General features: G+C 38.9%; 1 protein-coding gene across 2 annotated transcripts in view; it reads left to right on the forward strand.

Annotated features, from left to right (window-relative positions):
• Positions 1 to 21,643, forward strand: part of ATP1B3 (ATPase Na+/K+ transporting subunit beta 3) — a 43,358-nt gene extending 21,715 nt beyond the window's left edge. For both annotated transcript variants that reach the window (XM_027586189.2, XM_027586188.1), the window contains 6 exons: positions 3,110 to 3,238; positions 7,697 to 7,804; positions 12,691 to 12,875; positions 15,224 to 15,274; positions 18,874 to 18,960; positions 20,627 to 21,643. In XM_027586189.2, coding sequence (XP_027441990.1) covers positions 3,110 to 3,238; positions 7,697 to 7,804; positions 12,691 to 12,875; positions 15,224 to 15,274; positions 18,874 to 18,960; positions 20,627 to 20,800 — 734 coding nt within the window. In that variant the 3' untranslated portion in view covers positions 20,801 to 21,643. The remainder of the gene's footprint in view (positions 1 to 3,109; positions 3,239 to 7,696; positions 7,805 to 12,690; positions 12,876 to 15,223; positions 15,275 to 18,873; positions 18,961 to 20,626) is intronic.
• The last annotated feature ends 2,322 nt before the right edge of the window (positions 21,644 to 23,965 follow it).

Raw genomic sequence — 23,965 nt, forward strand, 5'->3', positions numbered from 1 at the left:
CCTGACTTAAGGAAATTCTTGAAGGATTTTAAGCTGGGGAACATCAGTAATATAATCACGATTTAGGCTTCATTTGCTGTTCCCTGCTTGCATTAACTAGAATTGATTCAGACATGGCACACTGAACAGGCTCCATCTGCACCATCCATTACTAACTAGGGTGCCCCCAATTTGATCCCCATCAGTGTGTTAAGCCTATCCGCAAACTGCATCTAAGGAACTGTATATAAGAGTAGTAATTTACAACTTGTTTTTCTAGTATTTTTTTTTCTTAGTAGGAGAAAGGAGGTTAAGTTGATAAATTGTTGCTACCCTTACGAGTAATCCTTCATATATGATATTTATAAGTAAGATTAATTTTAAATATTAGGTTTGGGTCTTAGCAAAAGGAACATATTCAAGTAGAGAACTCATTTTAGTGCTGGAAATCACTTCTATTCTTATTTTTATACTCCTTACATTCAAAATTGACTTAATGGCCACTAGTATATGGCATCAGATTTGAGACATGGTTATTAATTTGTGTATCTTTTTTTTTTAAAGATTTTATTTATTTGACAGAGACATAGAGCAGGAACACAAGCAGGGGGAGTGGGAGAGGGAGAAGCAGGCTTCCCGCGGAGCAGGGAGCCCGATGTGGGACTCGATCCCAGGACCCTGGGATCATGACCTGAGCCGAAGGCAAACACTTAACGACTGAGCCACCCAGGTGCCCCTGTGTATCTTTTTTTTTTTTTTTAAGATTTTATTTATTTTAGAGAGCGGGGGCAGAGGGTGAGGGAGAGGCAGAGAATCCCAAACAGACTCCACACTGCGCTCAAAGCCTGACATGGGGCTCAATCTCCTGACACTGAGATCATGACCTGAGGCGAAACCAGGAGTCGGACTCTCAGTTGACAGGCACCCCAATTTGTGTATCTCTTTTATGAACATATCTCTTAAACTTTTTTTTTTAAAGATTTTATTTATTCATTTGAGGGAGCGAGAATGAGAAAGAGAGCACATGAGGTGGGGGAGGAGCAGACTCCCTGCTGAGCAGGGAGCCCGATGCGGGACTCGATCCCAGGACTCCAGGATCATGACCTGAGCCAAAGTCAGTTGCTTAACCAACTGAGCCACCCAGGCGCCCCGGAACATATCTCTTTATAGGAAGTTTTAGCACTTTTTCATTGTGTAATGGTTCTTTAGAAAGCATATTTGGATATAGCTTGTTTGTGTCTGTTTTACGTTTATTCACTTTGTAACTTTTTACAGATTTCATTTACATTATTTTTCCTGGAAATTGAAAATCAAATTTTGAAAATAGTATATTACTATTTTGGGATGACTTAAAATTAAACACAGCTAAATAATTAAACTCTTAGCACTTTTGTTTCAAACTTACCTACCGCATCAGTCAGCAAACTGCCATGGCCTCAATCTGCATGTTTCTGTAGAGTTTTACAGAGTGTGGAACACAGCCAACACTTGTTAGTCAACCCTGGTCTGTTGAATGGAGGATTTTAACTATTAGTTCTTATAAACATCTAGATCTGAAAGAATTATTTCTCCTATATCTTATTAAAATAGCCTTTGGACTTTGCATGTGTTTCATTTCCCTCTATAGTAAATTGAGCACTTCTTTGAGATTGGTCTTCCTTTTCTTTTTCTGCAACAGGATTGCCGTATGTGATAGGGAAGTGATGCTATCTGAAGGTGACACGCTGTCCTCCTTTCTTCCTTCTGTCCTCTCGTTCCCTATTTTGGCCTCCTGGTAATTGGGGCAAGGGAGGATGGGTGGTGCTAGTTTAAATTAAGGTGAAATTGCTTTAATTATTTCTCCTTTACTTGAAGGTGGGGGAGGGGTGGGCAGTTTCCTGCCCACATTTAAGAAATAAAAGTTACCTAGCTTTTGGCACAATCTGTTTTGGAGTCATGGGGTCTTTTGAAAATCAGAAAAACATTGTAGAGCGATTCTCCAGGGGATAAAAAAATGGATATATTTAGAAATATACCAGAAATCTCAAAAACTGAAGTTAATCCTTGCCTGGGGGTGGTGGGAGTCCATAGATTATAGATAGGAACCTCTGCTCTGGCCCCTGTGCTGGTAATAAGAGTCAGGCAGACAAACAAGTATGTTATTAAGACTGGGAAATAAAGCTGATTAATTCAACTCCAGAGAATTAAATGTTTTCACTATTGCTGTATCTAGGGATTTATTATCTTTTGATCAATTTTGAAACATGTAAATACAAATGTGTGACTTTAACAATATATTCTAATATATAATCTTGGTGACAGCATCTGATGTGAGAACTCTGAATATAGACATTTAAGAAAATGATTTTAGATATTCCCAAAATAAGTCACTGGCTTAGGATAGATTTGTTTTAGTGTTTCCAGATTGTGAAGGAAAAAAGACTAAAAAAGACTAAAAGACAACACCCTTTGTTGAAACTTAGGTATGCCAACTCTTGCTTTTTGCTTAGCAGTAGTTACAAAGTCCATTAATTGGGGCACTTTTTCTGGTCTTGTCCTTTCTTGCTTTTGCGTGAGCATTCTACTTGACTAGTGTTTCCTAAACATTATTCATTGAATACCATCTTCATGATTTGCCTTCTGTGCACATTTCCTGGCTGTTCTTTAAGGCTACTCACTTTATAAAACCTAAATTTATGCAAATAATTATTGTGAAATATGGGATTGAGGTACTAATTCTTTGCTGTTTTGACGCTTAAAGGAACATGTGCCTATGAGGGTTTTATTTCACCTAAAATCATCTTTTTATCTCACTGGAGGACATCAAGTTCATTTTGGGGAACATTCCCCTATGTGCTGAGGTTTTAGAGCTCTGACCTTGAACCAGAGTATCATCATGGAAGCTATCTGTATCCAAGTGTCAGTGGAGATGAGGGGTCCTGGGATGGGTGGGTGCTGCCTGCTGAAATATCTTTTGCTTGGGCAAATTTGTGTTCTGAATATGGAGATTTTTGGCTGTGTGCATGGCAAAGCTTGGAATCCTAGCCTTATAACAGTTGGTTTATTTCTTTAGTATGCCCCCCATACCTCCCACACACATACAACATACGTGTGTATCTCCAATTTTCCTAAGTTTTATTTTCTTTTGCAGGTTTGATCTTGCTCTTCTACCTAGTCTTTTATGGGTTCCTGGCTGCACTCTTCTCATTCACAATGTGGGCTATGCTTCAGACTCTGAACGATGAAGTTCCAAAATACCGTGACCAGATTCCTAGTCCAGGTAAATATATTGCAGTTTTTGTGGCTTTTCACTAAATTTGGTTATACTTTGGGGTGCCTGGGTGGCTCAGTTGGTTAAGTGTCCAACTCTTGGTTTTGGCTCATGATTTCGGGGACTTGAGATCAAGCCCTGCGATGGGCTCCCCACTGAGTGGGGAGTGTGCTTCTTTCCCTCTCCCTTTGTCCCTCCCCCTGCTCATAGCCTTGCGTACGCACGCTCTCTCTCAAAATAAATCTTTTTTTTTTTTTTAATCTGGTCATACTTTATCTTCACTGTACATTTTTTACATAGGTAAAAGTTAAACTTTGGGGTTAGGTAATGTGAAAATTTTGATTTTTTTTGTTTGTTGTTTAATATTTACATACTGATATAAAGACCTTTAATATTTACATACCGATATGAAGACCTATAATATTTACATACTGATATAAAGACCTGAGCTGATAAATCTTGAGTCCTTTGCCAGGAGTAAGCAGGAATGAATATGGAGAATTACAGTGAAGCCAGATTTGACCAATATGGTTATGAGTGGCTTTTCTGAATATTGTGTGGCATTTTCACTTGCCTTGAGTAATTTACTTACAAAGTATATAGTTTAGCTCTGGCTTGGGCTAGATAGCATACGTCTTGTAAAATACAAGCATCGTATCTTTAATTGCTTAATATGGAAGTGGTAAGAAATACTAAATAATGATACATCAATAGGGAATAAAATGAGTATACTCTTACCTTACTGTGTTTATTCTTGTCCATCGATTGTTGAAAGGAAAAAAAATTCTCTAGTATACTCCACCACAGAAAAAAATCGTAACTGAAACACTTGTTTAAATCATATTTTCTTACTCCTGATTTCATTCTTTTAAAAGTCTTTGAATGCCAGCTTTGCCTTTGCTGAACATGGCTCTTGTCCTCAAGCTGCTGGCAGTTTTTATAGAAGAAGATAACAATGTGCAGAACTCCAGTATGTGTAATTCCCCAAAATGTGAACAACTTCTTGAGATAATAGAGAAGGGCAGGCTCCTCATGGAAGAGGGGCATTTGGATAGCAGGCAGGGTGGACAGGCAGGCCAGGGAAGGTAAGAGTGTCATGGGAGGTTTCTTTCTGGAGCAGTGGTTCTCATCCAACAATGATTGGCTCCCGCGGGGCCTTGTGGTCATGTCTGGAGACAGTTTTGGTTGTTACAACCGGAGAGGTGCTGCTGGTGAGCAGAGGTAAGGGATGTTGCTAAACGTCCTACAATTCACAGGACAGCCCCCCCTGCAACAAGACTTATCCAGCCCAAAATGTCAATAGTGCCAACGCTGAGGAACCCTGAGTCTAGATCCTTGCTTACTGCATGGATTCATGAGCCTTACCAATAGCCAAACTGCACCAGTTTCCCCAACCATCTTTTCTTGGAACATTTTGTTCTAAGGATTTTTCCTTATTTTGCTGCTAATATTTGCGCAAACATCAAGAATCACTCTTCTTCTTTTTAGTTTATTTGACCAAGTATCAGAGACTAGCTCCATGCTCATTTTCCCCTCATCTCTCACTGTCGCCCTGTTTTCTTTCTAGATTTATTTTGAGAAAGCAAGTGTGTGCACATGCGTGAGTGGGGGAGGGGCAGAGAGAGGGAGAGAAATCTCAGACACCCTACTGAGTCGGGAGGCCAACATGGAGATCCATCTCACGACCCTGAGATCATGACCTGAGCTGAAATCAAGAGTCAAATGCTTAACCAACTGAGCCACCCAGGCACCCCTACGTAGCTTAATTCTAGAATAATTGTTTTTCTTGCTACCTAAGTTATGTGACTTTATTACCACTGAACATGATCCAGTCTATTTCAGAAATATTATACTGTTTATAACCACATGAATAATAAAGGCAATAAAATGTGTTCCATATATTTCAGTTTCAAACTGAGTTATTTAAAATTATTTACAACTGTATTGTAGTACTTAAAGTCTTATCAGTAATTTAATAAACATACATGCACATACATATGTATAATATTGGATGAATATATATTAGCTTGTTAAACAAAATTTTCTCTTTACAAAGTGATTAAGGTTAGTATCTTTTCTTTCTACTTGTATTTTCTATAGTATATACAGTATTTAAAATACTGGGTTTTTTGCATTGACCTTATTTTTAATTTTAAATGACATTTCAGTAATATTGTTTGTACCTGGTAAAATAAATGCTAGTTTGAAATTGGTACATATAAGTAACCTATCCATACATATAACATAAACACGTACTGCTCCTCACACCCTGACAGACATGCACATTGTCTGTACATATTCTCATACTCCAGTGGTTCAAATTGGAAGGAGATAGAGGAGTTAATTGTAGTCTCTCTACATTCTCTGGATGTTCTTCATTTTGGATAAGACAAGACTATTTGGAGGAATTAAGCATACCATGTCAAAAATGCTCCTGTACTATACACACCTGCCATGGTTTTTTACTTAAGAGTTTCAAATAGGCTGTGAAGTAGCAAGTTACTAGGGGTCCAAGAGCATTGTCAGGCAAGGTCTGAGAAGTAACTGGTATCAGGAATTCAGTTTTAGGGGCACCTGGCTGGCTCAGTCAGTAGAGCATGCGACTCTTGATCTCAGTTGTGAGTTCAAGCCCCACGTTAGGTGTAGAGATAACTTAAAAAATAAAATCTTAAAAAAAATTCAGTTTTATACTTTCAGGTCTTAATACAGAGTTTTTGTAAATTCAGTCATTAAAACAGTCCCTTAGAAATTAGTCATGTAAAGGAATGTAGTCTTTTGTGTAAAGCATAGATATCTTCATGGTTTTCATTAAAATTTCTTTAGTTTAGAAATCTGGATATTTTATGTTGGGTTTTTCTTAGAGTTAGGTGTTTTCAATATAGTTATGTACAAGCTGCCTTGATTCTGTTACTTTTTTACTTGGAGGATATATCTTCCTCTTATAAAACCTTAAAAAATAAAAACAATTTCATACATATGCAGATGGTCACTTAATATGTTGGACAGTAAGACGTTTTATTCCTTCATTTAAGACTTACAAAAAGTCTTAAAAAGTTATTATAGATAAAAGATTTTGCAGTGGATGGAAAACCAGGCATAGGAGATTATCCAAATACAATTGATCTCTGGTATGTTGACGTAGGTGAATGGGGAGTTTAATTAAGGAGGTCTTTTGTGCTGAATGTTGACTAAGATTTGCTCTGCCATGTAGGAACACTGTTTCATCATTATTTGGGTAGCACTGCATCTAGTTTAACTTAAGATTCATGCAAACCCAACACAGGCAAGTAAAAAAACTGGATCTGATCTAAAATGTAACACTGTATTTAAAAAAACAACAAAAACAAAATATAACACTGTCTGTTAGCCATACTGGAATTAAAATACAATGAAAAAAAAAAAGAACTAGATGTCTGTGAGCAGCAGTTTTAATGGAAACTAAAACAACTCTTGTTATTTGTATATTTTCAGATTTAGTGCAAGGCATGGCATCTCTAATAACTTTGATATGGGAAATGTTTAGAGACTAGTGAAAATTTTAGGACTGTTTTTAAGCCTGAGTGCAAGGCTGAATTAATAATCTAGATCTAATGCCTTTTTTTTTTTTTTAAGATTTATTTATTTATTTGAGAGGCAGAGTGTGTGTGTGCAAGTTGGGGAAGGGGCAGAGGGGCAGAAGGAAGGGGAGCCTGACCTGGCAGACCATGACCTGAGCCAAGAGTTGAATGCTTAACCAACTGAGCCACCCAGGCACCCCTAGATCTAATGCTTTTTAAACAAAGAAAGCTTATATTAAAGTTGGAAGCCTGATTATCTTTCTTACAGATAAATATGCTTACATTTTCTTTTCTTAAACTCATTCAGCATGTTCTGTATACGTGGGTGTTGACTCCTGATACGAAACTGTTGGTGGTTATATTCCAAACTCATCATGTGAAAATGACATTTTAATTATAGAGCAGTGTTTATTATTGAAGGAAGAATAGTTAACCTTAGAGTTAAAATTGTATATAGGCCTCTTTCATTGAAGTAAGTTCTATGTTTCCATACAGTTGTAATTTGAATGACAGAAGTGGGGAGACTGATTGGCTAAAATTTTTCTCCTATTAATAGCAAATTGACAAAACCTAAAAATATTTGATAGAAATAAATGAAAATAGGAAGTACAAACTAAAATCTACAACTTTTTAAGTCAGGAACAGCAATTATAATTAACTGTGGATAATCAGGTTTAGGGGAGGTTTTTAACTGATAATGTCAGATTATTTTGAAGATTTGCAGTTCTCTTCCATTTAAATATCTGTGCCTTCATAATCAGAAGTGAGAAGTTCTTGATAATTTCAGCATATCTGTGAACACAGTTTTCCTTATAATTTAATGAGATCTGCCCTTACGATATAAGAGCAAGGAGAAAGAAGGGAATTTCCTGCAGTTAATTTTCCCCCTTTTTCTTTTATCTCTTTATAGGACTTACAGTTTTTCCAAAACCACTAACTGCATTGGAATATTCATTCACTGTGTCTGATCCACGGTCCTATCAAGGGTACATTGAAGACCTTAGGAAGTTTCTAAAACGTAAGTATGTTTTCTTAGAGTGAGGTAAAAGATTTTAGTTATTAGCGAAACCATAGGATAGTGATTACTTTTAGAAAACCAAATAATGATTACTTTTAGAAACATCTTTCTTAGAGTCTGTTTTACCTTTTTTTTTTTTTTCTGTTAAACACAGTCCACTGAGAGGACTTGCAGGTAGATTTTATAATTAGTCATAAGAATATTCTAACTTATGGAAAGACATAGGGATCTAAGCCGAGTGGGCAGTTGATTTCTTTTCTGTAATAAGTGCATGAGTAAGTCTGTTGAGACATAACATATTTATATCTGCATTAAAAAGTATTTAAGACAAAACTAAATTATACAAAATAATGACTTATGTATTTGGATCTTTTGGATCCAATGTACTTACGAAGGGGAAAAGGAATGGTATTTATCATTTAAAAAAACAAAACCAAATACCTGTCCGCTGTGGGTTTTGGAGTTAGCAGGCTGTTACAGTCATCCTAACCCAGTTTTTCCTCTTGTTTTGTTTAACTTAACTCTGTGGTATTAACATACACATGAATAATCATCACATGCCCTGGCCTGTTGGTTCTTAATCGCCTCACCTCTTCCTCGGGCACAGAGCTCTACATTCATTCCTTAGAACATATAGGACCCCATTGCCAAAATGACTGATTAAATAAGGCTTTCCTGACACAACCTTCTGGTTCGCCTGTTTAACTTTCCCTCACTATTTTTCTACCTCATTGGGACTTCCACTTCACTGTTTTATTTTATCCCAGCCCCTTCTCCCTTACTTCCCTTTTTACCAAGCTTATTAATTCCATGGTTTTTCTTTCTTTTTTTTTTTTTCTTAAGATTTTATTTATTTATGTGAGAGAGAGAGCAGGAGAGGGCCAGAGGGAGAAGCAGACTCCCTGCCGAGCAGGGAGCCCGATGTGGGACTCGATCCCGGGACTCCAGGATCATGACCTGAGCCGAAGGCAGTCGCTTAACCAACTGAGCCACCCAGGCGCCCCTAATTCCATGGTTTTTCATTTCATTTTTAGTTTTGCCAGTACTCTAAAATCCCTTACCTGTCAGTCTGTCATAAAATGCACATGGATGAAGCCACGTAATTCTAGTAATTCTCCTAGATGAAACCGTATAATTCCTGGATGAAGCCCGTTCTTTGAGCCTGCCCCCTGAGCAGCCTGCTGAAGGCTTTCCTCAGGACTAATCAGCACAATGAATATTTTACCACCTCCCTCAAAGTGTACCAGCTCTACTACCTGGCAATCCTATTGAATTTCTCTGGATAAGTCTCTGACGGGATTATTTCCAACCTCTACTCAAACCTCTGACCCGTTACCTTTCCCACTATAACTCACTTCATATAACCTGCCTTCCTCCTTAAAGAAATAATGGAAGTACTCAGATGGGAATTCCACCAGTTTTCCCATTACCAGTAAAACAGACCTACAGTTACAGTCATTTTGTCTATGATATTTCTCCTGCTTTGATGCCCTTCCTCGCGTTTAAGGCCACCTGTACCAGTCCTGCTTTTTGGATCTTCTTCTTTCAGTGCCTTGGAAGCATTGTTAACTATTCCTTTTCCAGTGTGGATAGAGCCTCACTTCATTGGATCCTTCCATCAGCATGCAGAAAGTCCTCGACTTCTCTTGTCTTAAATCAAAAAGCTGTTGATCCTACACCTCCACTTGGCTGCCTTTCGAAATCTCCTTCCCTTGATAGTTTAAGGATGTTTTTGTCAGAATATAATCCGTGATTTAAAAATCAAATAGTAAGGAAAGGTCTATAAGGAAAACCATTTCCTGTCCTCCTTTTTAGCTGCAATCCTATTAATTTACTCAACAAATATTTTTGGAGGGCCTTCTTTGTGTCGAGTACTCTTCTAAGTTCTGTCAGTGAACACAGGAAACGTGTTCATGGAGTCTATAGTCCTGTGGTGCATGGGAGGGTGATGAGTGCAGTGGAGGGACATGAGGCACAGATGGAGAGAGGGGAAGGGTTACAGTTTTGAACAGGGTGGTCTAGGAAGGTCTCATGGAAGGGGATCCTTGAGGAAGGATCTGAAGGTGAGGGAACTAGCCCGAGGCTTAAAATGTCACAGTTTACCAAGGAAGCGAGACGGCCTGGATAGAGTAAGCCAAGGTGAGAGTTGTAGGAGCTCAAGGTCAGGGAAGTACAGGAGGACTAGGTTGTGTAGGTCTTCAGAGGCCATCGTTAAGTTCTTTGGTTTTTACGCTGACTAAGTTGGAGGTTTTTAGGCAGGGAATAACATCATGTGACTCGAATTTTTAAAGGATCACTTAGGCTGCTTTTTTGAGACTATGGGGGAGGGGAAGCAGGGAAGCTAGTTAGGAGGCCATTACACTAATGCAGAGGAGTAGAATGGGGGTATGGCAAGAGAGGAAGCAGTGGAGGTTGTGAATAATCTGATTCTGGTTACATGTTCAGTGGGAAAGAACTCCATGGTTTTGAACTTTCTCTTACGGTATTTTTTTCTGTATCTCCAAATATTATATTTTCCTGCTGGTTCTTGATCTATCACTTTTATACATCGTCTTTACTTCCTGCCATGACAGATGACGATTTACCTCACATGCCTCAGACCTCCCCCACCCACCCAGTTCAATAATTGAGTTACTATTTTTAGCTTCGTTATTGGTCACCTTTTTATACTTAGTCTTTATGTCTTAATTCTGTCATCTGTAGACACTCTTCTGACTTCCTTATTTGTACACTGTCATTTGAGGTATCCTTTTGAGTCCCTTTTTTTCCTGGAAAACTCTAGAGCTTTTCCCCTCCTTCCATATTCTGTACAGGTAATTGTTTAAGCCTTTAACTATCCAGCTGTCATTTTTGGGACTCCTTTTTATCACTTTAGTTGGATCCACTGTTTATTGGCTCCTGCCTTCTTTTTTCTTAATTTACTGCCTAGTTTAATGGGGTATATCTATTTCAAGTAACTTCATAAGAAAAGAGACGAGATGTAAATTTTGAGTCCTTTCATTTCTGAAAATGACCTAATTTTGCATTTATAGGTGATAGTTTAGCTATATATAGAATTTTAGTTCCTTTGTTTTTGCCTTTTTCTCCTCTGCAAGGCCGGTTTTTTCATTCTGTTTCTAAATGTATTTCTTTTGGATTCTAAAATTTGTTTTGGTTTAAGTTTTATTTTGTTCAGATTAACCTTTTTCCTTTCAGGTCTTCCCTTTTCCTTTCCTGTTGACCTTTCTTTTTCTTATTTTAGGCTTTCGTCAGGTGTATAGGGCTCTTTGGTTACTCTGTCTGGGATTAGTGATCTATGTCCCATCATGCCTTGGACTCGGGGCGAGGGGGGTCTTCATAATCTGACCATTCATCATTACAACTCCTTGCATTAGAGTGATTTTGTATTGAAGTGGAACATGGCATGATACAAAAATGGTCACTGATGAACTGACCTATACCAAAAGGTATATGCAGTCAAACCCTTGGGGGAAATTGGTGAAGGCCTCGGAATATTTCTTGCAAAATGATCTTTATGATTGTGCCACCAAAGTCAAAAAGGAAGTGATGAATGTTGTGAGGTACCTATTGTGTTGTAGAAGTTTAACCCTATCTTCCAAATATTTGAATTCTTCTTTTAAATGAGTACATAATTTACAATTGTATCCTAACTTTGGCTAAATAAAAGATGAAACCAAAGATTTTTTGACAATTTTTTTCCAAAGTAAAGATCTACACTTTCTTATAAAGACATTTACTGGGGCACCTGGGTGGCTCAGGTGGTTGGGTGTCTGTCTTTGGCTCAGGTCATGAGCCTGGGATCCTGGGATGGAGCCCGTATCAGGCTCCCTGCTCAGTGGGGAGTCTGCTTCTCCCTCTGCCTGCCACTCCCCCTGCTTGTGTGTGTGCGCGCGCGCGCGCTCTCTCTCTCTCTCTCTCTCTCTCTCTCACTCACTCTAATAAATAACTTTAAAAAAACCCCACACATTTACTTTGAAATTTTTGTTCCTGTTTTGGTTGAATTCACTTTAGGTGGCCTTTTTCTGGTACCAGTTGTACCCACACACCAGTAGTTCTTATTGAGGTACTGCTGTAGCATATCTTAACTATTTGTGAGTATCTCAGTAAACACATTCGTTGAGGGCAGGGACCACATCAGGCTTGCTCACTGTTGTGCCACTCTTGCCTAACACTGCTAGTGTGGGGCAAACAGCCAGAAACCCAGTGTGTATCTTTCCCTCTCCTTTCTTCCCCATCTCCAGGTTGTGACCATTTGACTCCTTTATCACTTGCGTTTATCTAAGATGTTACCTCTGTTTCTGCTAAAAACACCCTTCTCTAAGTTAACATTAACTCACACGTGCCCCTTGACGCTCAGCTTTGTTGCAGTCCCTGCAGACTAGACTGCCATAGCACTATATATCTTTAGGCCCTTCAGTTATGATTATTAGATTTAATGTCTATTTTCCCCATTATACTGTAAAATCCGTAAGGGCAGCCGCAATGCCTTTATATGTTCTCACCACTGTATCTTTTTTTATGGGAGTATAGTTGACACATAATTAGTTTCAGGTGTACAACACAGTGATATGACAAGTTTATAGGTTACCACCACTATCTTTTGGGCCATGAGCATTGGAGGCATTCAGATAAAGCTATAGCTGTGGCTGGCGCCACCTAATGGTGACAAAAGAGACTGGTCTGTAATCCAGTTCGTGTCATTGTTGAAATGGAGTAAACATCAAAAAGTTAAAGGAACAAACTTAACATTCTTTCCCCAGAATAATCTGGTAATCAGCATTGCTGTTTTTGTTTTTGAAAAGTGTCATCCAAAGGATGATGTGTTCTGGGTGTGTTTAAGAACTGTTTCTGGCTGATCTGTGTACACATGTATGTTTCCTTTTTAGCATACGATTTAGAAGAACAGAAGAATCTCACAGCCTGTCCTGATGGAGCACTTTTTGAACAGAAGGGTCCAATTTATGGTGCATGTCAGTTTCCTGTTGCCTTACTTCAAGCATGCAGTGGTGTGGATGATCCAGAGTTTGGCTACTCCAGAGGAAATCCTTGTGTTCTTGTGAAAATGAACAGAGTATGTACATATTTTGCTGCTGCTTTTTTCTAGTAGCTTATATGAAGAAGCTGGCAACTCTTTTTTTTTTTTTTTATCTCATTTAGGGGCAACTCGCATAAAAGATTAGCCACGGTATTAATTGACCTTTGGAAAATTAATACAGAAAAAAACTAAGACTGGTTCATTAATTCATGGATTAGGGAAGTACAGCAGCTTCAGCTTTTCCCTTCTTATTTATGTGCATTTAGGCATAGATGAATGCTTCAGGGGGCAGGTATTCAGGTTGTCATAACTAAAGCATGGTTTTTTTTAATGTGCAGTGCTCATCTTTGAATCCTTTATTGTAATATTTAAAATTCCATTGAGAATCTATAAGGTCTTGGTTTAAACTTTTTCTGAATATTTATTTATTTATTTATTTTTATTTATTTTTAAAGATTTTATTTATTTATTTGACACACAGATAGCGAGAGAGAGAGAGGAAGAGAGCACAAGCAGGGGGAGCAGCAGGCAGAGGGAGAAGCAGGCTTCCTGCATGAGCAGGGAGCCCGACGCGGGGCTCGATCCCAGGACTCTGGGATCATGACCTGAGCTGAAGGCAGCGGTTTAACCAACTGAGCCACCCAGGCGCCCCTTTCTGAATATTTAGTAGCAAAGCATAGTTTTATAGTATATGTACATATAATTAAAAAGTAGACATACAAATAAAATTGCATTATAATGAGCTCAGTGGGTTGTTGCTACATTTTGCTTTGGTGTACAGAGGAAGTGCCTGAATTCTATAGACATTAGCAAATTAAGCTCATTAGCTTCTCTATGTGGAAGTAAAAATGACGTGGGGTTATTGTGCAAAAGAAGATGCTTCCTTATGTAATGAAGTACTCTCTAACCCCTGTGCCTCACTGCTTTATAAATACTGTACTGCAGAGCTGTGTTCTGATACAGTTGTCCTATCGAGACCTGTAAGGCCTCCCGTGAAGAATGAGGTGGTTATTCCTGATCATTTACTCAAAGAAAAAGCAGCTTTATAAGCAGGTGTAGACCTCTCAAGATCATGCATGAGTTTATATCTCACTAAAGTTGCCCTTGATAAGCAAATTGCTACCGTCCATTGGCACTGCTAAATGAAAGAGCCAGCCAGATCCTGAAGCGCCCAGACTGATGCCCCTCCAGCCTCCCCTCCTTTCCCCATGTGGACAATGACAGTTTCCTCATGATCCCAGGACACTCTATAGAGATCATTCTGAAACACTGCCTGACACATAATAGGTACCTTAATAATTACAGTGGTATGGTTCAGGAAGACTTCATTGAAATTAAGGTTAACAAAATAAGCCAAGAGTAATGGGACACACTAGACAATCTAGCTCGTAAGATGAATTAAATTTATTTAGCTTAACAGGAATGCCTTTTACAATTGCAGCCTTCCAGGAGTATCTTCATAACATCTAGATTCCTGGAAAATCTACTCCCAATATAAAGTCAAGAGAAGTTCAGTTCCTTCTCCTACAGGACCATCCTTTCAAGTTTATTTTCTCTTTCAGTATGTCCTCTTTGAATGATGAGGGTCAGGATTACACTTGCTGATGGGGCATAGCTTTACAGGACATGACAAGAAGACAGCATTATCAGGCTCAAGCTGGGATCATTCATGAGCTGTGCATGCTGAGTGTAGCAGGGGGTTGAATCCCAGTATAGTTTGTTCCAAAGTCCATCACATGGGGAAGGATTGTTACTGCTGTTGATATTACTTAGGTTGCCACAGAACTTCTCTTTCGGGAGGGATGTTTACATTTTACAGGCATTTGCTTATAAAATGCATATAAATTCAAAACATAAAAAGATCCTCCCACAAAAGAGATGGGATAAATTGCCATGAAGAGTTAGTATAACTGTATCTTAAAATGGGATTCTCCCCAGTGTATGCATTTTGTGGAACAGACAGATGTGAGATGTGGTAAGGCTCCATGGAAACTTTATGGAAACATGTTGAGGTTTTGACCTAATACATTTTCGTGAAAAACAGTTTTATGCTTCTGCAGTTCCTACTGTTAGCATTAAAGGTTTCTGTTCGTTTCTTGTTTTTAAGGGTAGTAAAGTACAATACTGTGTTTTACTCAGTTCTTCAGTAATGGATTTTTCTAAATTGCCCTAGTACAGTAATAAGACAGCTAATTGGTAAGATTATTATATTGAAAAGTCCATTCTAATCCTCTAAAATAAAATTAAAAGGCAGATGTAACAGTTTCAATACACCGAGTTAGTGTTCCTCTCAACCCTTCCACCCCTGGGTCCCCAGCAACAAAACAGGAGGTTCTTTTATATATGTTGTGATGTTTCAATTAACCAGTTTTTCTTTACCTTAGATAATTGGATTAAAACCTCAAGGAGAACCAAGGATAGAATGTATTTCAAAGGTTAGTATTCAAAAAATAACCCAACTTCTTTTAAAGCTTTAGTATATCTTAGTATTTTAAAAGTCCTCTGAAGTGCCAATCTTAGAAGAATAAAATTCCACCAAACTTTGGGTGTCGAGCCCTTCTTAATTTGCAAATGATAAATCAAAAAAGATGTTTTCCATGTGCATTGATTTCACTGTGTTTGCATTTACATATATGAAATCTGAGATACACTTTTTTCTAGCTTAATAACACTGAAATGGGGGTTGGCCTTATAATGTTTGGTGTCTTAATAGTGTATCATAAGATTTTTTCTTTATTAATAGTACATAAATTGGTGTACATAGTGGCATCTGAGAGTTCATGAAACATGGTACATTTTCCTTAAGGCAGTGGCAGTATTTCTCCTATCCCTACTTTTTTTCCAGAGTGCTATGCAGTTTTCATCTCATAACTTCTTTTGTTTTCTCTCCATGCTGCAAGTGCAACTAAGACAAATATGTAAATGATGGGTAAGAGTTCTGAGGAGAAAATGTTAAAGCTCTAAATTTTATTTTATTTTAAAGATTTTATTTAGTCATTTGACAGAGAGAGACACAGCGAGAGAGGGAACACAAGCAGGGGGAGTGGGAGAGGGAGAAGAAGCAGGCTTCCTGTGGAGCAGGGAGCCCGATGCGGGGCTCCTTCCCAGGACCCTGGGACCATGACCCGAGCCGAAGGCAAACGCTTAACGACTGAGCCACCCAGGCGCCCCTCTAAATTTAATTTTTTTGTTGTGCAAAATTTAGCATTCCAACCCCAAATCTGTGTTCAAAGTATCTTACTTGAAATGTTACATTGAAATTACTTCTAAAGTTGTGGAGAAAACAGTCTTCCTTTTAGCCATGAATGGATTTCTTATTTGGGCAGAAATTTCTTGCACAGTGGTTCTTTAATAATTTCTTTTGAATATTTATTCAGAAGAGTAGAATAAAAAGCCAGGAAATTTATGGTTTCTCATCTGGGTTGAAGTATGCATGTGTGAACCATAGGCAATTCACTTTACCTCCTTATACCAGAGTCAGGTCAGCCAGTATGTTACTTAAAACCAGATGCTACATCTAAGCTGAGCTTTTCTTGATAAACAAATCCTTCTGAAAATCTGAGCAGATTCTCTGATCTCTTAAGACAAGAAAACATTATGGCTACGAGAAAGATTCAGAAAAAGTAACTCTTTATTATCCTCCTTGCTTGCAAGTCTTTCCCATAGAAAGTTCCCGAGGCTTAGGTGCTAGACTTCAGCCAGGTAGAAGTGCTAATTTCATGACAGTGTACCTGTATGTGGGAGCTTTTGCTTTGCTTGTGAGCAGACTACGTGCATGCCCCAGAAGGGCAAAAGCTGTAAGCTCCTTTCCTAAGATGTCAGTTTTGTAAACCGTTGGCCAGTATAAACAACTCCGTGTAACTGTTCCCTTAGGGTTTTAAATGGATTTTTATCTATTGTGTATCCTTTGCTTCTAGAATAGTTGGCGGAAATGGTAATGAAAAATCCTGATTAATGACTAAATTTCAGTTTGTTGTTTGAAGATGTATGTAAAGCGTAGATGGGGATTTTATTGAGTTGGGGAGTCAGTTTGTTTTTAGAAAGTTTGTTAAAAACTGCCTTGTACTAGACCAGTCACAAAGGAGTAATCAGGTGGAGTGTGTACATTTTAGGGGTGTGGCTCTAGAGCAGATGGGAACATTTACTGCAGATCATCATGTTTTCCATTACATTTGTCTATATCAAGTGTTCTTTAAATTCTTTAGTTGACTTATTTTTAAGAATACAAGAGAAGATATAGATGTATTACGTAGTTTGATCTGCTTGTTTTACATAAGATACCAAAATATTGATGACAACATGCTCTTGGGCACTTAATTTAAAAGATGAATATTTAATTTTTCTATAAAAGTGAATCCTGTTCATTTAGGAATATATAGAAAAATGTAGAAGAAAAAAATTGGTAAATGCTACCCAGAGATAAACACTGCTTAGAACATTTGGTTTGTGTTCAAATCTTAAGGGTGGTGAGTGTGTAGAAGAAAATACACTCATTTTAAAACTTAGTGACTATTAATAGATTCTTCAACTTAGTTGCTCCTAGTTTCCAAAGATGTCATTCATATACTCAGAAAACTAGGACATGTATGCCTCACCCTCAAGTTACCATTTTTCAGATAGGCACTTCAGTATTTCAGAAAGTACAAGTAAAAGCTTGCCAACGTTTTTGGTACAAACCAAGAGAACAGTTAAGAGTCAGTCACACCTGGGTGATCTTAACTGAGCCTCAGTTCTCGTCTTGGTAATTGATCCTGCCCACAGAAGGGTGTTGGGCCTAAAAGAAGTTAAATGGGGTGTCTGGCTGGAAATACCAAATCAATAAAATGTAATCCACAGAAAATCTCCTTTACATGTTGGGGAACATCTCTGTTTCTGTGAATTAAGCTCCTGTATTAAGAGAAAACAGGCACTCATTACAGTGATTGTTTTTTTCTTTATATAAAGAGTACAAATGTGGGGTGGTGGTTGAAAATGGCTTCTACAATTTCTCTCAGCTTTGTTATCTCCTATTCTTTCCACCTACCTTTGACCTGGATCTTGAGAGCTTGCACATTTTGTGGGGTGTCGTCACTCTGCGTTGTGCTGTCATCTTGCTGTGTCACTTGTCTGTCACATGTGCTACTCATCATTACAGAAGCAGAGGAGGACTTCTCCTTAGAGGAGACGCTTAGTTTTGCTGTGTGCTTTCAAAAATAGAAATTAGTGCATTTAAATCTAGAATTCAGGCTTTTATTAATGTTTTATTTTAATTCATGCTTAGTAAACTTCCACCGCTCTTAAGTCTGATTTGTCATCTACTCAGTGTGTGTTAGTTACAGTTGTTAAAATTAGTCCTGTTCAGAATGTGTTACCTGAGAATTCTCATTGCTTATCAAGAAGAATAGAGATAATAACATGAATGAGTTGGATTATGGATGATTAATTTGTCTGTTGGTCACATTTACCAGTTTTTAAAATACATGGAATATAATTCCAGTAAATTCGATTACTTTGATTTGCATGTGCTCATAAATTTAAGGGTATTTAAATTGGTTAAGAAGAGTTTTGCTTGGAGTACCTTAAATTTTTCCTAATAGATTTTGGCAGTTACATCATCATTTCCCCGTCTGGTTACCGTTAGTTACTAATCAGAGGAAACTTTTGCTGCCTCCCAGGCCTGAATCCTGCATTCTGCAGTGTGGCAGCCCTTGTTTACAGTCTGGAAGCACAGTATTTTAAATCATTTCAGGAATACATTGGGCCCCTATAGACCGCTCCCTTCCTGCTGTCAATGGCTGGAGAACTGGCATTGGGTAGTTGGAAGGCAGATAAGATTTTTAGACAGTGCATGATCAGATCTGGCTATACGTTAGAAGGGACTCTTCTGGAAAAGCCTTATAGGCTTATATCGGGAAATGTTGAGAAGAATCAGGATAGTTTGTGTCAGAGGATTTAAGCAAAGATTAACATGTCTGTTCTCAAAAATATAATTGATACTCCTTTTTAAGTTGTTTTTTGTGGTCTAAAAAAAGGTTTCTCTTGTTTTCTCCTTTAGAGTGAAAACACAGCAGCTCTATCAACTTATCCTCCCAATGGACTTATAGATTTAAAATATTTTCCATATTATGGGAAAAAACTGCATGTAAGTACTTAGAAGTTTGTAAGTGGTTTTGACTCTTGGGGAACTGGCGCATCTGTATTAAAATGTCACTTGTCTGGGGTAGGCAGACATATGCCCTGTGTAACTTCTGCATCCTCTACTCTGGTCTTTAAATGGTGATGCCAAGTAGAGATCCTACATCTACAGTTCAAAACTTATAAAATACCATTTTTTCTTTCTTTAGAGTGTGCACTGAATGTGCCCAGAGGTGAAAAAAATAAAGTGGCTAGAATAATACAAAGAAGTCCTATAGACCCTTTCCCCAGATTTCCCAAATGGTAATATTTTACCTGCTTTGTCTTACCAGTCTCTATTTATGTATAATTTCTTTCCTGAACCATTTGGGATTAACTTATAAACATGGTGCCTCTTTACAGTAAATGCTTGTTTTATTTTCCTAAAAATAAGGACCTTCTATATGACCATAATAGAGTTACCAAAGGAAATTAACATTGAAACAATACTATCATCCAGTCTACAGACCTTGTTGAAATTTTACCAGTAAGGTCCTGGTGCAGGGTATCACATTGTTACATCTTTAGTCACTTACAACCTGGAACAGTTCCTCAGTCTGTTTTATGCCCTGGTACTCTTCAAAAATGAGTACAGGACTTTTTTGGGGCCTATTTTATTTGTTCCTCAGTTTGAGTTTGATGTTTTTCATGATTAAATGTAGGTTGTACATTTTTGGCAAGAATGCCTCAGAAAAAATACTATGTTTTCAGAACATAGTATCAGGAGGAATGTGGCATTGATTGGTCACATTAGTGTGATGGTAACCTTGAACACTTACAGCCAGGTTTCTCTGCTGTGAAGTTATTTTTTTTCTTTCGTAATCAAGTATCATGTGGAGAGAATACTTGGAGAGTCTACACAATTGTGTTTCCCCCCCTAGCTTTAAGCATGTGTTGATGCTTGCCTGAATCAACTAATAGGAGTGTTCCCAGATGTTTTTCTAATTCCATCTTTCTTTCCTCCATTTACTAGTTGGCATTCTGCTCCAGCAAAGAGCTTTGCCTTCTCCACCATTTATTTATAGTCTCATGGACTCTTATTGTCAGTTCTATTTATTTTGATGCTAAAATTGTCCCAAATTTGGCCAGTGAGAGAACTTCAGGCTGGCTTCTGTGTCCTTTAGACATGTTCCCACGATTCTCTGAGCACCTCCTTACTTCTGGCACTACAAGATACTCCATGTTCATCTTGTACTTTCTCTGCCCCAGTCCTGGAATCAGCCCCCTAGTTCCTTTTAGTGAAGGAAAAGGTCTAGAAACCACAGTGATGATAAAATACAGTTAGGAATATATTTGCATCAAATTAACACAGCAACCGTAAGTAAGGATCTAGGAGATCTAAGTAATCAGTAAGGTAGTCCTTGGGTGCAAGGGGAAACTCAAACCAAGGTTATAGAGTATCCAAAAAATGATAATGAGACCCAACCTATGCAGTGCTCACAGAAACATTGATAGCCATCTGAACACTTCTATCCATAAAAACTTAAGTGAAAAATGAGTATCCAGTTCAAAAGAAAAAATATGTAATAGATTAAAACTTGTTTTTAAAAACTTTAGAATAAACCAACTCCTGATAAAAGTATAAATGAAGTTACCATAGAATTGGAATTCATGTATTTTCCTTTATTTGCCAGGTGAGTTATCTGCAGCCATTAGTTGCTGTCCAGGTCTCCTTTAATGCCACCAGCAGTACCGTAAATGAAGTAACAGTTGAGTGCAAGATTGATGGATCACCCAACCTAAAAAACCAGGATGATCGTGACAAGTTTTTAGGACGAGTTGTGTTCAAAGTCACAGCACGCGCATAGTAGGAGTTAGGGCATCTCCACAGAGTAAATGTTGTGTTGTCTGTCTTCATTTTGTATCAGCTGGACCTGCCATTCTAGAATCATGAGACCACCTTGGAGAAAGGTGGGGTGGTGGTACATGACACTGGGGTAACGTGCTAATGTGCTTCCAGACCATAGTGTTCAGTGTCCTCTCACGTAACTGCCTGATGCCTCTGCTGCCTTTCGAACCACGTAGAGTCGCCAGATGGGGGCCGTGAGCACCAACTCCGAACACGTGGGATGGGGGTCTGGTTTTATTTTTATGTGGTTTAATTGCCGAGTGTCTAAAGCTTAATGTGCTGTGCTATGTAAATATTTTATAGATTTAACACTGGTTAACTGTCATATTTTGATGCCAGCCACGTTTTAGGGATAAAATGGTACCTGAACATCATCACATGACTCTATAGCTACAAGAAATGTGGTGTGGGGAGAAGTTCTGTATGGGAGGAGGAAAAACAAAATAAAAGTGGATTTGAAAGGTTGACTTGATGTTTTGTAAAATTATTTTTTACATGCTGAATTAGTCTGTGGATCTTTTTGATTAAGAGCACAAACTTTATGTTGTAAAACATGTAAAAAATATATATACCGATGGGATTATTTTTAGTGCTGGAACTAAATCTCTCATAATAAAAGAAGTATTTTAGACCATAGATGAAACAGCATTTTTAAGTTAGCCACTATGAATATGCACCTAATTTTTTATGAAATTAAATTCATATGATTTAAATTGTACAATAGTTTGTGAAATATCTTGTTACTGCTTTTATTTAGCAGACTGTGGACTCTAATAAAAATATCAGTTGTAAAATATAAAAACTTGGAACTTATTCAAAGCTTCAAACCAGTTTATTTCAGCATTCTTTGACTAGTGTGAAATATTTTCTCCTATCCATGTGTATTGGTATGATTCTTTGTCATAATTCTTTCTCCTTCCTCTATTGATAAAGGTGTGCTCCCTATATGATCTGTGGTTGAAGCCAGTTTTTGATTTTTATCCGTAAAAAGGCCAAAGCTGACATTTTCGGTTTTCCTTGTCTTGGTGTGGGGCCAGCCCAAGTGGGATGCAGGCCATCTGGCCCGGGAACAGCTGTCTGCATGTGGCCTTGACTAGCCAGACGGGCCTCGCTGACCCAGGGGCAGCCTCTCCACCCCATGGGGGTCTCTGCCACGAAGATCTTGGTGATAACAACAGATCTTTGTTCTAGAAACCTTTGCAACTAGGAGCTGTTAATAAAGCAAAGGTCTTGGGGCTTTGATTTTCCTTTCTTCTCTCTTAAGAGTGGAAAACCATTTTACAGATGCCATGATGCTAGAGCAATGTCATGGGCTGCAGCTAGAGCGCCCCTTAAGCTGGTCCAGTGTGAACAGGTTTCCACTGTCAGTTTTGGCTCTTAGGGAATTCATATTATGGATTCCATTAAATTTGCATTTTTGCATCTTTGAAGTATAACATAGATGAAAGTTCTGTTCTAATGAGCTTAGATAAAAACAAACTAGTTCTTAGAAAACGAAACAAGAATGGAGATATCCCAAACGGGGCAGTGGGCTCTGGGGAGACTAAAAATGAGATATTCACAGAAGTCACTAAATGATACTTGTACCTCCCTGGTTCAGGAGTTTGGGTATGGCTCAACCCCCTGACTGCTGTGTGACCTCAGCTGACCTACCCAATTCCTGGCTCTTTTCTACTGAAATTAGGGGCTAACAACTATCGCAGGCCTGCTGTGTGCCAGGTAACGATGTGCCAGACTGAGGATACAGAGACGAAGACATGGGCTCTTGAAGATGAGAGGGAAATGGAACAGGCTCCGGGACAAGCTATGGCGTGATAATCACAGTAATGGCAGTGATGTGCAAGAGTTCAAGGAGGTGGGGTACAACTGCCCTAGGAAGGTCCCACTCAAGAGACAAGTGTCATGTGGATGGGAGGATCGGAAGGAGCTGGGCCAGTGTGATGCAGGTGAAAAGTCTGGGAATGAAAGGGACTCGACACAATCTATGAGTCTGCATTTCTGCTTCATTTCACATTTTTCTCAGAACTTGACCAGGCATCTTAACATGCAGATTGTGATTCCAGAGGAAATTGTTGTAGATGGAGTCTTCTTAAGGCATGGCTATGCTGCTTATTCAGATGAGACCACAATTTGAATAACAAGGGACCAAAGGACTAAAGACAACCGGATTTGCATCCTCGATTGGATCTAGCACTTGTTCGACTAGCAGGTGGAGAAGATTCGTCAGTTGACTTTAGCTGGCAAATATTGAGCAGGTTAGGGGGAGAGGGTCCAAGACGGCAAGGTAGAAAAACCCTTAACTCCCCTCCATGGGCATAACCAAATCTGCACATACTTCCGGAGCAGTTTCTCCTTAAAACTGCTAACTGGACAGCTGCACAAGACAGACTACGTGGAGAATGCTAAGAGGGACAAGACCGTAACAAAGGGAAACCCCAACCCTGACACTGTTGCAGTGGGGTGGAATACTACTGAAAGACTGAACAGATTGGTCTGCCTGAGGGCACAGAAAACTGCCATTTCAAAGGGCAATGAATATAAAAATTACGGTACTGAAACTCTACCAAATGGAGAGGAGCTGTTGGAACTCTGAGTTGGAGGAGCTGGTGATTGCTACCATTGACATTCACCCTCCATCCTCATACCACAGATGGGAGCTGGGCCCAGGCACTGTAATCAAGTCTACTGTCCGGGGGCCCTGACCTCTTAGCAGTGTGGTGCACACCAGGACACCCTGGTGTGTACTCAACTTTAGCTTCAGCTGTCCTGCCAGGGTGCCCTCTGGAAGCCCCAGGACTGCCACGGCCTGTGCCAACGTCAGCTTTAGCTATACTGCCAGGGTACTGTCTGGATGGAGACAGGACCACCCCACCCCATGCCCACTTCAGCTTCAGCATCCCAGCAAGGGCAGCCCCATCATGGAGTGCCCCAGGAACCCAGCCCATGCCACTGCAAGTCTAGGCAAACAGCCAAAGTTGCCAGGCATACTACACAGTCTACACAAAGGGACAACCACATGCAAGACCATTTCTTCAAATTTAGAAGTAGCTATTCTAACTCAGAGATACACAAAGTCAAAATGAGAGGAATATGCTTCACATGAAAGCAAGATAAAGTCACGTGG

Source organism: Zalophus californianus, chromosome 1, assembly GCF_009762305.2.
Source record: "Zalophus californianus isolate mZalCal1 chromosome 1, mZalCal1.pri.v2, whole genome shotgun sequence".
Lineage (NCBI taxonomy): Eukaryota > Metazoa > Chordata > Mammalia > Carnivora > Otariidae > Zalophus > Zalophus californianus.